Source organism: Rutilus rutilus (assembly GCF_951802725.1).
Source record: "Rutilus rutilus genome assembly, chromosome: 5".
Lineage (NCBI taxonomy): Eukaryota > Metazoa > Chordata > Actinopteri > Cypriniformes > Leuciscidae > Rutilus > Rutilus rutilus.
In genome coordinates this window covers 18,040,134-18,051,830 of record NC_140213.1, presented here as the reverse complement: position 1 = coordinate 18,051,830, position 11,697 = coordinate 18,040,134, and the positions used below count along the sequence as shown (strand labels likewise).

The 11,697-nt window shown below is 39.9% G+C and overlaps 1 protein-coding gene across 2 annotated transcripts; it reads left to right on the top strand.

The window, feature by feature from the left end:
• The first annotated feature begins 3,781 nt into the window (after positions 1-3,781).
• Positions 3,782-5,623, top strand: LOC311290444 (uncharacterized protein). 2 transcript variants are annotated; one of them, XM_084408920.1, is made up of 6 exons: positions 3,782-3,997; positions 4,122-4,411; positions 4,514-4,571; positions 4,738-4,831; positions 4,922-4,964; positions 5,148-5,623. In XM_084408920.1, exons 1-4 carry the CDS (start codon positions 3,836-3,838, stop codon positions 4,753-4,755), a joined length of 528 nt encoding a protein of 175 aa, XP_084265046.1. In that variant the 5' UTR covers positions 3,782-3,835; the 3' UTR covers positions 4,756-4,831; positions 4,922-4,964; positions 5,148-5,623. The 2 variants fall into 2 exon arrangements, with proteins under 2 accessions (XP_084265046.1, XP_084265045.1); XM_084408919.1 differs by lacking the exon at positions 5,148-5,623 and having other exon boundaries at positions 4,922-5,023.
• The last annotated feature ends 6,074 nt before the right edge of the window (positions 5,624-11,697 follow it).

The following is an 11,697-nucleotide window of genomic DNA, read 5'->3' as shown; positions in this document are numbered from 1 at the left end:
TCTAAGGATCCTATCTCTGGAAGAACAGCAGCTGCTGTATTTATTCCTAAGTTTCAAGTTAGTATCAAGAAAAGAATAACTGATCATATCTCAGTATTTGCAGCAGAATTAGTTGCCATGATGGTTGCACTTCATTGGGTAGAGGATGTAAAACCGAGATTAGTAGCTATATGTTCTGATTCGTTTGCAGCAATCACAAGCCTCGTAAGTGGAAATAAAGTATCAAGGCAAGACATTATATATGAAATACTTGCAAGTTTGTTAAGAATAAGTAGTGTAAGCTTAATAGTGTTTGTGTGGGTTCCTGCTCATGTGGGATTGGAGGCCAATGAAGTGGTAGATAGACTAGCAAAGCAAGCAGTAAAACATAATGAGATAAATGTGCAAGTGACGTTAAGCAAAAATGACGTTAAAAGTAAAATAAAAGAATTCATAAACAATAAATGGCAAGAACTATGGAATAATGAGGTCAAGGGAAGACAGTTGTATAGTATTCAGAAGCAAGTAGGAAACGGAAGAAGTGTTTTTGGGAATAGGAAAGAGGATACGATTGTTTCTCGTATTAGAATAGGGCACACACGATTAAATCATTCCTTGTTTAAGATAGGAAAACATGATACGGGAAAATGTAATTATTGTGATCAGGCAGAAACAATAGAACATGTTTTAATAAAATGTTTAAAATATGGAAAAGAAAGGTTAGTACTTAAGAGGAAAGTAAGAAAATTGGGTGTGGTAGTATTCAGTATGGAAAGTCTATTGGGAAAGCAAGTAGGACAAGTAAAAATATATAGTGCGATAATGAAGTATCTTAAAGCAATAGGAGTAGGTTGGAGAATTTGAAGTATAGGGGCTAAGTTTTTTTTTTATTTATTTATTTTTTTATTAGTGCTTCACACTCCAGTCCAGTTGGTGGCGGTAATGCACCGGAAGTTGGTTTGCCAACCGCCATAAAACACCAAATGAAGAAGAAGAAGAAGAAGAAGAAGAAGTTGTGAAGCGAAGTTAAAAGAACATTTGATGTGTACATTTTTGTTTATAGATTTATTTGGAGCGCATGTGTGACGAGTGAACCTCGTGGTGATTAAAGGATTGGGTATGTACTAGGGGTGTCGCAATATACCGGTATTGACGATAATCGTGATATTCAAAGCATGAAATATCGACATCGTGTTAATTTAGAGCAATACAATATACCGGTATTGGCGATATTGCCGTTTTCTAGACGCAGCGCTCGTCCGCGCCCGCGCAGCTAGAGTGAAACACTCTGTCCACACCCGAAAAAAGTAAGCTGAGCTCGCCAGTATTAACAACAGAGTTCTTCGGCTTCAAAGAAAACAGCACCTTAGAGGTGGTCGTACACCGGACGAGAAGCGCAGCGCCACGTCTTTAAAATTCGAACACATTCTGTATGAGTGTACACACACCGGACGAGAAGCACAGCGCGGTTCTATTCGGCGTCTGTCCGCGGCGCCCAGCAACGGCTCAGGACCTTGTTCAAAATCCTGCCGCGACACAGAGCGCAGAAAAAAGTGTTCAGATCACAGACTCAGCAACTATTGTATTTAATTGTACAGTATAATCATAACATAGTACAGACATTATCTCAATTCCATAATGTCCTTAAACATAATGATATTGCTGGCCATAAACTGAGAAAGTGCGTGTCCGGTGTGCAATACCTCGAGTTGTCATAGACGCGACGCAGCTATTATTTTACTAGTCATCATGGAATGGGAAACGTGACATTAACTGTTAACAGGGGGTTTCTGTGTTCATATATTTAATAAAGGGTGATTATTAAAATTAAGAACCCCGTTTTCTTTACTCATCTTATTTTTGTATTTGTATTTGCACTTGATTTTTTTATTCAAATCTGCTATCTGCATGACTTTATTGGCGCCAGTGCAACAACAGGTTTAAGAGCTTTTCAGTTCTTCAGGAAACCTTCAGACAGTGTTTGGCTTCAGTTTGAAACCAGATAAACTTCACATGCTTGTCTTCCTTCACAAAAATTTGCCATAGATTGAGTACCCCCCCCCCCCCCCATAGATTCTATAGATATCGCGATATATCGATATCGTGAATTCTTTTGGCCACAATAACCGTGGTGTGAAAAATCTAACATCGTGACAGCCCTAGTATGTACGTTTTATGGTTTATGGGGGAAATTACTGATGGCATGTTTATTTGATAAATCTGTTAATGAGTTGAATCTATATTCTGTGATTATACAGTATAACTTGATGGTTAAATGCATATTTCTGGTTCCGCATGGCATGATTAAACGTGGGTTGTGGCTTTGTTTAAGAGCTTTTATTTGTCTTGTAACTTAGGCCTAAGTTACCTCAGCCACTGCCGTATTCCAGTTTGTGTTATCGTATTTAATTGTAGCCTAACATATTTTGGTTTGGAGAAATCAATTTAAATCTGACCAGTTGCAGTGTATTACACTGCATTTCAGTTTGAATTAAGTATTCTGTGGATTTGGGCATTGATCCACTGGTTAAGCTTTTTGTGACATTTGATTGTCATCTTCAAATTTACTGTAAACTGTTTCTACAATTTCTTTTTTTTTTTTGTTCTTTTTTTTTTTTAACTAGTGAAATCTATTTTTTTTTTCTTGTGAAATCTCTTCGAACAAGGCAAACTTTTTTTCTTAATCAGACTTTTGTCTGTTTAATTGTGCTTCCATTGACCGCTGTCACTTATTTTAAAGGGTAACTAAACCCTAAACCAACTTTTTTTAGTTAATGATCTGTAAGAATGGGGCTTTATTAGTGCTGTTCATTGATTCGAGTAACTTTTTTGACATTTGGGTATAAAGTGTTTTAATTCTACAATATATGGTGTAAAAACGTCTGAGTGCTGCCCTCTTCAGGTTGAACGGTGGCTACTGCAGTTGAATTTTCCTATTGGATGTTGCGGTACTGCGTGACGTAAGCGGTACTGCGTGACGTAGGCAGGTTCCAGCTCACCACGCCCTCCCTTGGTACGAGCTCACCACGCCCTTGGATGAGCTAGCGTAGATTTATCTGTATTTAGTACAGTGGTAGGTGTACTGTTGCTGGGTGCAACTGCACTGCTGGACTGCATAGCTTTCCAGCAGACTTGGAAATTAGGTGCCAGTGTTTGCATGCACTTGGCCTGGAAGACCGTGAGTGTAAAACCTGCATTTTACGCGGAATTGCTTTTCCAACGCAATAGAGGTGGAAATTGGCTTCTCCACACAGCTCGCGCTGAACAGCGACGCAGTGCCAAACGCTGCTCCTCGATCCTGCATGGACTCCACCACCGCAGCGGCGTCTTGATGTGAGTGATTATATATATTTTAATCACAATTTATGGTTAGGCTAAAGTTAATCCTCTGGGGTCGACAAACGCGTCGGCGCATTTTGCTGAATTTTTTCACATAGCGGCAAAATATGAATATGCCTATAGAGAGCGCGTGCTATTGACATCAACTCGATAAAACTCATCAGATGCATCATGTACTTTACGTCGTCTTGCGACCCTGTGAGTCACTCTCCATTTTAGAGAGTCTGACAGCAGGTCTCAGGTGCACGCCCTTCCGCTCACGGTTCATCCCCTCTATCTCCGCTGGGGTCTGCCCACTTTTCTAGCATTTTTCAAATATTGCCAGTGGGTGGAGTCAGGCTCTGACCAGGGGTTTAGTTACCCTTTAAACAGCAGTCAGAATAAAACCCCAATTTCAAAAAGCATAACTTAGTTTGCTTCCGGTGTGTATTTCTGCAATTTCACCCGGTTGCATTTTTTTCTCCTTTGTTTAATTTTACTGTGACTTATGTTGTTCTTATTAATTTTACTGTGACTTATGTTGTTCTTATTAATATCACTCTCAATTAATTGTTTTCCAGCTGCCTTTAAGACATATTACACGACAGTGCGCAGGAGCTTCAGGTACAAACAACCAGATCTTGCATTGCAGGCGGAAGCTGTGGTGAATTCAGCTCGGAGTCGAGCGAGAAGAAAGACGGTAAGATTTATTAGATTAGATTCGTTTTTGGTCAATGTGACTATTTTTCAGGTGCATTAATAGATGTGTGTTGTCCATACGCAGTGCATTGGGCAGTACTGATTGTCTTTATTGGTTTTAACAGCTGCTAAAAGCGAGACAGAGTGTGCTAGCTGAGGATGAGGTGGGCCTTCGGAAGTGTGCTTCCATAGACCTGATGTCTGATGAGGAAGGTGTGTGGGGTGTCTGGATGGATTGTGCGACCTCCGTCCTGTCGCAGCCAGGAGCTCACAGAGCTCTGTGCTACGCTGCAGTTGAGATTAGAGTCGACTCCAAAGTACAGGGCAACGCACCACAGACGTCTGCAAAATGGACTGAATTCAGACAGAATGCCGCTAGTTACCTGCATCTGTATTTTGTCAGGCCTTGTGAAATGTAAGAATATTCTGTTTTTCATGATTTCATCATAAAGCAAGAGGTCATGGGATTGATGGCTATTATTTGTTTAATAATTGTAAATAATCCTGTAATTTACAGGAAGCAGTATGCCATCTCAACTCTGAGACAAATTGTGGGCGCTACAAACTGGATCAAGGTAAAAAAATAAAATAAAAGAATCTTACATTCTTTTATTTTTTTACTTTCATAAAAACTTACAAACATTTTAAAGGTAAGATTCAAAGAATATGCTTTCATTCTCTTGTATAAGAAAATAGATCCGTTATAGTTTACGATCTTAATCATACATTTTGTTTCCATAGAGTAACCTCGCCTCATAACGAGGGCGTAACCTCACATTTACTCAGAGCTATGTCTGCAAGTCCAGATTTTCATGACGCTGATCATGACGACATTGTAAGTAACTTTTACTATTTTCTCCTTGTTTTATTTTACTGTGACTTGCGTTGTTTTGATTCATTTCACTCTCATTTAATTGTTTTCCAGCTGCCTGTAAGACATACTACGAGACAGTACGCAGGAGCTTCAGGTACAAACAACCAGATCTGGCATTGCAGGCCGAAGCTGTGACGAGTTCAGCTCGGAGTCAAGCGAGAAGAAAGAGGGTAAGATTTTTAGTCAATGTGACTATTTTTCACGTGCATTAATAGATGTTTTGTGTCCATACACAGTGCATCACAGTACTGATTGTCTGTATTGGTTGTTTTTACAGCTGCTAGAAGCGAGACGGTGTGCTAGGTGAGGATGACGTGGGCATTTGGAAGTGCGCCACCATAGATCTGATGTCCGATGAAGTTCAACCACCAGCCAGGAGCTCACAGAGCTCTGTGCTACGCTGCAGTCGAGATTAGAGGCGACTCCTAAATACAGGGCAACGCACCACAGACGTTTTCAAAGTGGATCGAATTCAGAGAGAACGCCGCTAGTCACCTCCAACAGCTCCGAAGATGAAAACAGACACTGAGCTTCCAATTTGTTGTGTGTGCAGATGATCTATGCTTTGTACATAGGTGTATATTGTTTTGTGTCTGTGCTAATAAAGCTCTTTCTTTGAATAAACAGCATGTCCCTGGCAAATTTTCCATTCCTTTATAAATTCATGTCCTTGATGGTAATAATAGTGTAGTCCATAGGTTAACAATGACATGAATATACCACAGAATAGCATATTATGAATATAAAAAAATAATTTATATATTATTATTTATATGAATATTATAATTTTTTGAATTTGTAATGAGCGAGGGTGACCAATAGTAACAGATCTGCCAACCAATCACGAGTGATTTTTCTTGTTTAAACCACGTGGGTTCAACCAATAGTGAGTGAGGAAATTCAAGCCTTTCTCTGGCGGGAGCTGCTATTCATATGGTAATTAGAGCCATTCACACCTCTGGCGCGAGCGCTCTGCATACGTCATGGTTCGTTTCCGGCAATATTCGGCACAGACGAACGCTCACAGGCTGTAAATTGTCGTTAACTGCCGAAAATTAGTGAGATTTGCGGCCGTTTACGGGGTCGGAAATCCCAATTTTCATGCAGTGCTAGGACAACAACTTCATCCTTTTCCTTCAAACTGTTTAGAACATCAGCTCTTATCTTTTGCCAGAACTGTTCGACTGGTTCAATGCAGTACGTGTCTTGAATTTTGAAAAAAGTTGAGTCATTCACCGTCCCCATTTGCATGAACTTGAACAGAAAGGCAATCTTCCTGTAATTATTCCCGGAGAGCAGTATGTTGATGGCCAGCATGAAATCACCTCCCTGCATGCCGTATTTCAAAAGGGGCTGCGAATTCCACCGCCACAAAGTGTGTCCAAAGGGACATACCTGTAGAAATGGAGGGGGGTAAATAAAGAATCCCAGATTGAGCGCACATCATAAATACAGGCATGATGTCAAATCTTGGATATACTAACTATGACAAGTTGTTTAACCTGACAAATTCTCTGAAGCAGCATTCCATAAAAATAGTCTCAGCCACATTTACCAACACCATTGTGCAGATAATGGGACATTACTGACAAAGTTAAAAACTTTCCATATGAAGACAACAATTTTTTTTTTGCTAATTGCAGTTTGAAAAATCATGATACACTTTACACAGTAGACTAACATAACTAATGGAGCTGGGGGATGTTCATTACAGATTATAGTGTAGCACCAGAAATTACAAGACTTACCCATTCCAAGATGACTCCAGTTCCCCTAGTTTTCAAGTTCATCTGAAATGGTGGTCCAGCAGAGCATGCAGTTTCTGTCACCTTGTTGAATTTGCTGCACTTCTCTATAGGCAATTGGAGGTAGGTGGCCAGCGTCTTTAGATTTTCATGATACACGATACTGGCATTCTTGCCAACTATGTCATCTTCACAAACAACCTTGTATGAGTCTGGAATATCGCTCACATCATCTTCTGGGAAAGTAGGCATCGCAACATCAGTCACGGCTTCATCCACGCTGATCTCGTACAGCTGTTCAATGACATCTTGACCTCCAGGACTGCAGATGGACAAACAGATCAAAAACAAACATGGACTAGTTTAGGGGTCGGCAACCCAAAATGTTGAAAGAGCCATATTGGACCAAAAAAAAAAAAAAATAAATCTGTCTGGAGCCGCAAAAAATTAAAAGCCTTATAAGCCTTATAATGAAGGCAACACATGCTGTAAGTGTCTATATTAGCTTTATTAGCCCCCTAGTATCAAAATGATAAGTAGGCTACAAATACATAATGAGCATTCATTATTAAATGTTTATTTTCCCTGCAGCGCATCCTGGAGAGAATGACGCACCACGTGACTACTCTGCTGTACGATCGTGCTTTAAGTTTAACTTCCATTATAATTTTAATGTATTATGTTTCGATTTATTTATTCGTGTATTATGTTTACAACGTTGAAAAACTTTAACCCTTTCACACGTAAGTTTAAAATATTCTGACTGACCCCCCCAGCATGAGTTTTTCAAGGCGACCGTTATTTAGAATGTGTCACTTTATGGTTTCCATGGTGACGCGTCATTGCGTGTCACGTGACACACCGCAGCAGCAACAGAGCTGAATGAATGATGATCTGCTTTTATGTCATTTTTTCCTTTTTTATTCAAAATATTCACAAATTTGTTAGATATGGCATGAAATATCTGATATTCCGATTGTCAAATATATGCAAGTGGAAGCGTTTTGTTGTTTAAACACCTTTATAACGATCGCGTTAGTTGAGCTGTCGGATCTGTTGGATTTACAACACGTGAATTCATCCACTTCTCCCGAAATACATAAAAGTAAGTGGCTGGTGAAATGGGAGAAGAATAGAGTAAACTTTAAAGTTACTTACACAATGTGTATCTAATATGAATAAAACGTGTCTAATTATAATGGAAATGGTTATTATTGCCTCTTCCTTTAACATCAGTATGTATTTTACAAACTCTAAATGTATTTTTTTTTTTTTTTGTATTATATGTCTGAAACCTAAAATAAACATTATGTGGTTGAAAACACTGAAAAGTTGTGATATATGACAGCTCTGAGCCGAGCGCGCCTGTATCTGGCTCAGCGCCAGCCAACGCGCGAGAGCACATTTGAATTTAGCAGTTGATCACGTGATGCACTGACCGTTCTAATCACACCGACCGATGTGATCGTACGTGCGAAAGGGTTAAGAATGTTTGTCATGTTTTTCCTCCTACAGAAATTATATTAAAACAAAAAATATTTTTTCCATTTTCATATTTTTGAAAAAGCTCCAGGGAGCCACTAGGGCGGCGCTTAAGAGCCTCTAGGCTCTAGAGCCGCGGGTTGCCGACCCCTGGACTAGTTAATAACTACCATTACTGTAAATACTGTTCCAACTCTAATTTCATTACACAACCGTACCGTATCTGAAGAAAAGGGACATAATCTTCATCAGAACTGTCCCCATCTTCACAGAAGCTTTGTTTAGTCCACCGCTCATCCATGTCAATGCTGCACATATGAACAGATAATCAGACTTGAACATATTCATGAAATACTAATAAAATAGAAAAAAAGAAAATTCATGTGCAAGACTTGCGTGCTATTTCTCAAATCGTTCCTTGCTTCTTCATCTGGAGAGTCAAACTGCTCCTCCTCTGCAATACTCATGGAGTGCATGCTACAACCATTGTAGAACAGACATAAACGAGTGAAAAAAAAATATACAAGCAGTCAACAAGCCACCAGTACAGTCTACAAACCATTGTCTCACTATTAGGCAAACCCACCTGGCTTCTAGCACACCCACTTCTTGTGTGTCCAGCGGTTGTACACCTTTGACTGGGATGTCATCTCTAAACAACAAAAGAAAATGAATTTTGAACAACACTCCTAAAGATTTGCTAAGCAGTGCAGAAAAACAAATACGTTACCTATCACTATCCTCAGTAACGGTAGACACCAGCAGCTGTGATAGTTGTGAATGTCTGGCTTTACTAGGTGTCGATGTCACTTGCCGTGTCTGGTAGCTGAATTTTTTTTACGGTTGCTGTATATGAAGCATGCAGGTTTTTTTTCATATGGGCAATGATAATATTATTAATCTTCCTCCTTTCATACTTTCGACATGTTTAGTAGACTAAACATTTTAACTCAAATATTTGCGATTTGCATGTCATCGATTGCAATGCTCAAATCGGAATGAGAATGATAGCGATAGCATCCTAACCATCTAAAACAGCATGACGGCCAAGTCAGCATCGGTCGGGCAGCCCTCCTCCTCCTTAAGCTCACGCCAGCGAGCAAACGCTCGACCAATATTGATCCTCGTCCTGCCTTTCAGTTTATCACTCTCCCTTTTCCTCTTCCGACTCTCCTCCGACAAAACCTTGGACTTCTTACGTTTCGCTGCTGCTTCGGCCATGACGAAAACAGACACACGAAAACAGACGCTGGTTGGCCTCTCACTGCCGAATTTGAGGAAGTGGTGGGGGAAGTGACGTATGCCGTAAAGCAGTCGAATATTGTAGTTCTTTTTGTGCTTGGGTTACTACCCGCACCCCGAAGTTACATAGTGCCAGTAAAAGCGATACAGACCCCGTCAGGCTATGGCAGACGTCTCATTCAACCTATTGTAAGTCGATGTACCATCACAAGGGTCTTGGAAATATATTATGGAGGTTGAAAAACGACATGTTGTTACTTTAAATGCTACCAGTGCCTCGGAATCCCATATCAATTGTGCTCTAAGATTTTGTTGACCTGCCTGCCTTATTAGGGCTCGCAGTGGAGCTGTTTTGATAGCATAATCCTCTATCCAATCAGCGCTAAATCCAGTCATCCCTAAAAATGTCATCATTTGTCACACTGTTTGTGGCTGTGGCGCTTTACTGATTCCTTCTAATTGACTAGGTGATATTGCCTTTGTCTGGTGTGCGATCAATCGACCCAAGTATTCTACCTGAGGCAGGCAATACTGTAATTTTTCTTTTGAGGCTTTATGACCTCCTTCAGCTAATTTGGTCAGCACTTTGATGGAATCCTGATGGCACTGTTCCAGCGTTGTTGAGCATATTAGCAAATCATCAACATACTGTATTAATGTGCTATCCAGTCTCAAATCCTCTAGATCTAATTTTAAAACTTGGTTAAATATGTGAGGGGAGTGTTTGAAAAAAGGTGTCTGCTTTCTTCTGCTAGTGATATGCTGAAAAATGCAGAACAAAGATCAATCACAGTGAAATAATTAGCAGCAGGTGGAACATTTGTCAATAGCTATGCGGATTTGGAACTTCTGCTGGCCAATCTTCAACTACCTCATTAACTGTTCTTAAGTCATGCACTAACCTCCATTTTGACTTATTGGCTTTTTTAACTGGTAAAATTAGGGTGTTGCAATAACTAGTAGTTTCAACCAATACTCCTGCTTCTACTAATCCATCAATTGTTTTCCTTATCCCTTCCACAGCTTCACGTTTCAATGGATATTGTTGCTTTCTTGGTAACTGAACTCCTGGTTTAATTCCAATTTTAACAGGGTTTGCTGATTTGACTAGGCCAACATCTGTGTCATGTTTAGACCACAACTGTATGGGCACGTGTTGTTCCATTTCTAATATCAGTTCCTCCATTTTGGACTTCAAGTCATGTTTTCCTTCTTCCTCTACTATTCATTTTGGAATCCCTACCATATTAGTTGTGCATAGGATTTTAAGATGTGTCATATCTGGTGTTTGAAAAATGAAAGGGTTTTCAGTGGCTTCCCATACCTTTCCAGTGGCCTTTAACATCATTGGGCCTAAATCTTTTGCCTGACTCCCTTCATTCAGATATAAAGTAACATGTGGGACTGAATCACCTACTCTAAACCATGTTTTAGTAAATTCACATTCTTCGATTTGTAATGCTGCCCCTGCTGGTCCTATAATTATATAATTTTGAAGTCAGACCTACATCCTGCCCCTTGTTTTTTTCTAGCCAATCTTTTTCCATTATTGGATCTCTAAGAGGATCATATCTCATTGTACAATGGAATTCAGTTTCTGGGAGGGTTGGTTTCTGAAGTTGCACTTTTATATATTTTCCCCATTTATCTAGTGTCTTCCCTATGTCCCTGTCCAGACTTCCTATCAAAAATATGTTTGCTTGTGATTCTTGTTGATCAACTTTATCTATTACCATCATTTGTTTTATGCCTGCATTTTCTATATATATACCTTCAGTAGAGCACCATAACTGTAATTTTAGTTTGCATATAGCATCCCTTCCCAACAAATTAACTGGTGTTTGATCTGACACTAGTACAGGAATTTTTATCTCAGAATCTTTGACTTTTATGCTGACGGGGGTTGTCATTGGGATCAGCTGCGTCAGTCCCGAGAATCCTACTGTCTTGGCATATTTTCCAGACCTAGGGAGGTGAGAGGCATATTTTGGGCTCAGGCAGGTAAATGTTGCCCCTGTGTTAAGCATAATGGGTATTATCTTGTCCTCTATTTTAACCCGCAGCATAGGTTATTGGTCAGCGTTTAATGATAACATTGGCAGCTGACCCCTCCCTGTAGGACTCTCTGGGCATCCCTAGTATCCTTGGTCTGGGCCACGCCATGGGTTGACGGGCCCTGTTACTTGATGCTGCTGATTCTGATGTCTCTGAAAAGGCGCATGCGTCGCGACTGAGTGCATTGTTGTGTTTGGAGCTCCGTCGAATTAATTCAGAAACCTTGATTTTCTTCTTTACACTCTTTTACAAACGAACTTTTTCATTTTTATAGCGTGTGAACATATTTGGAATACTATTCTC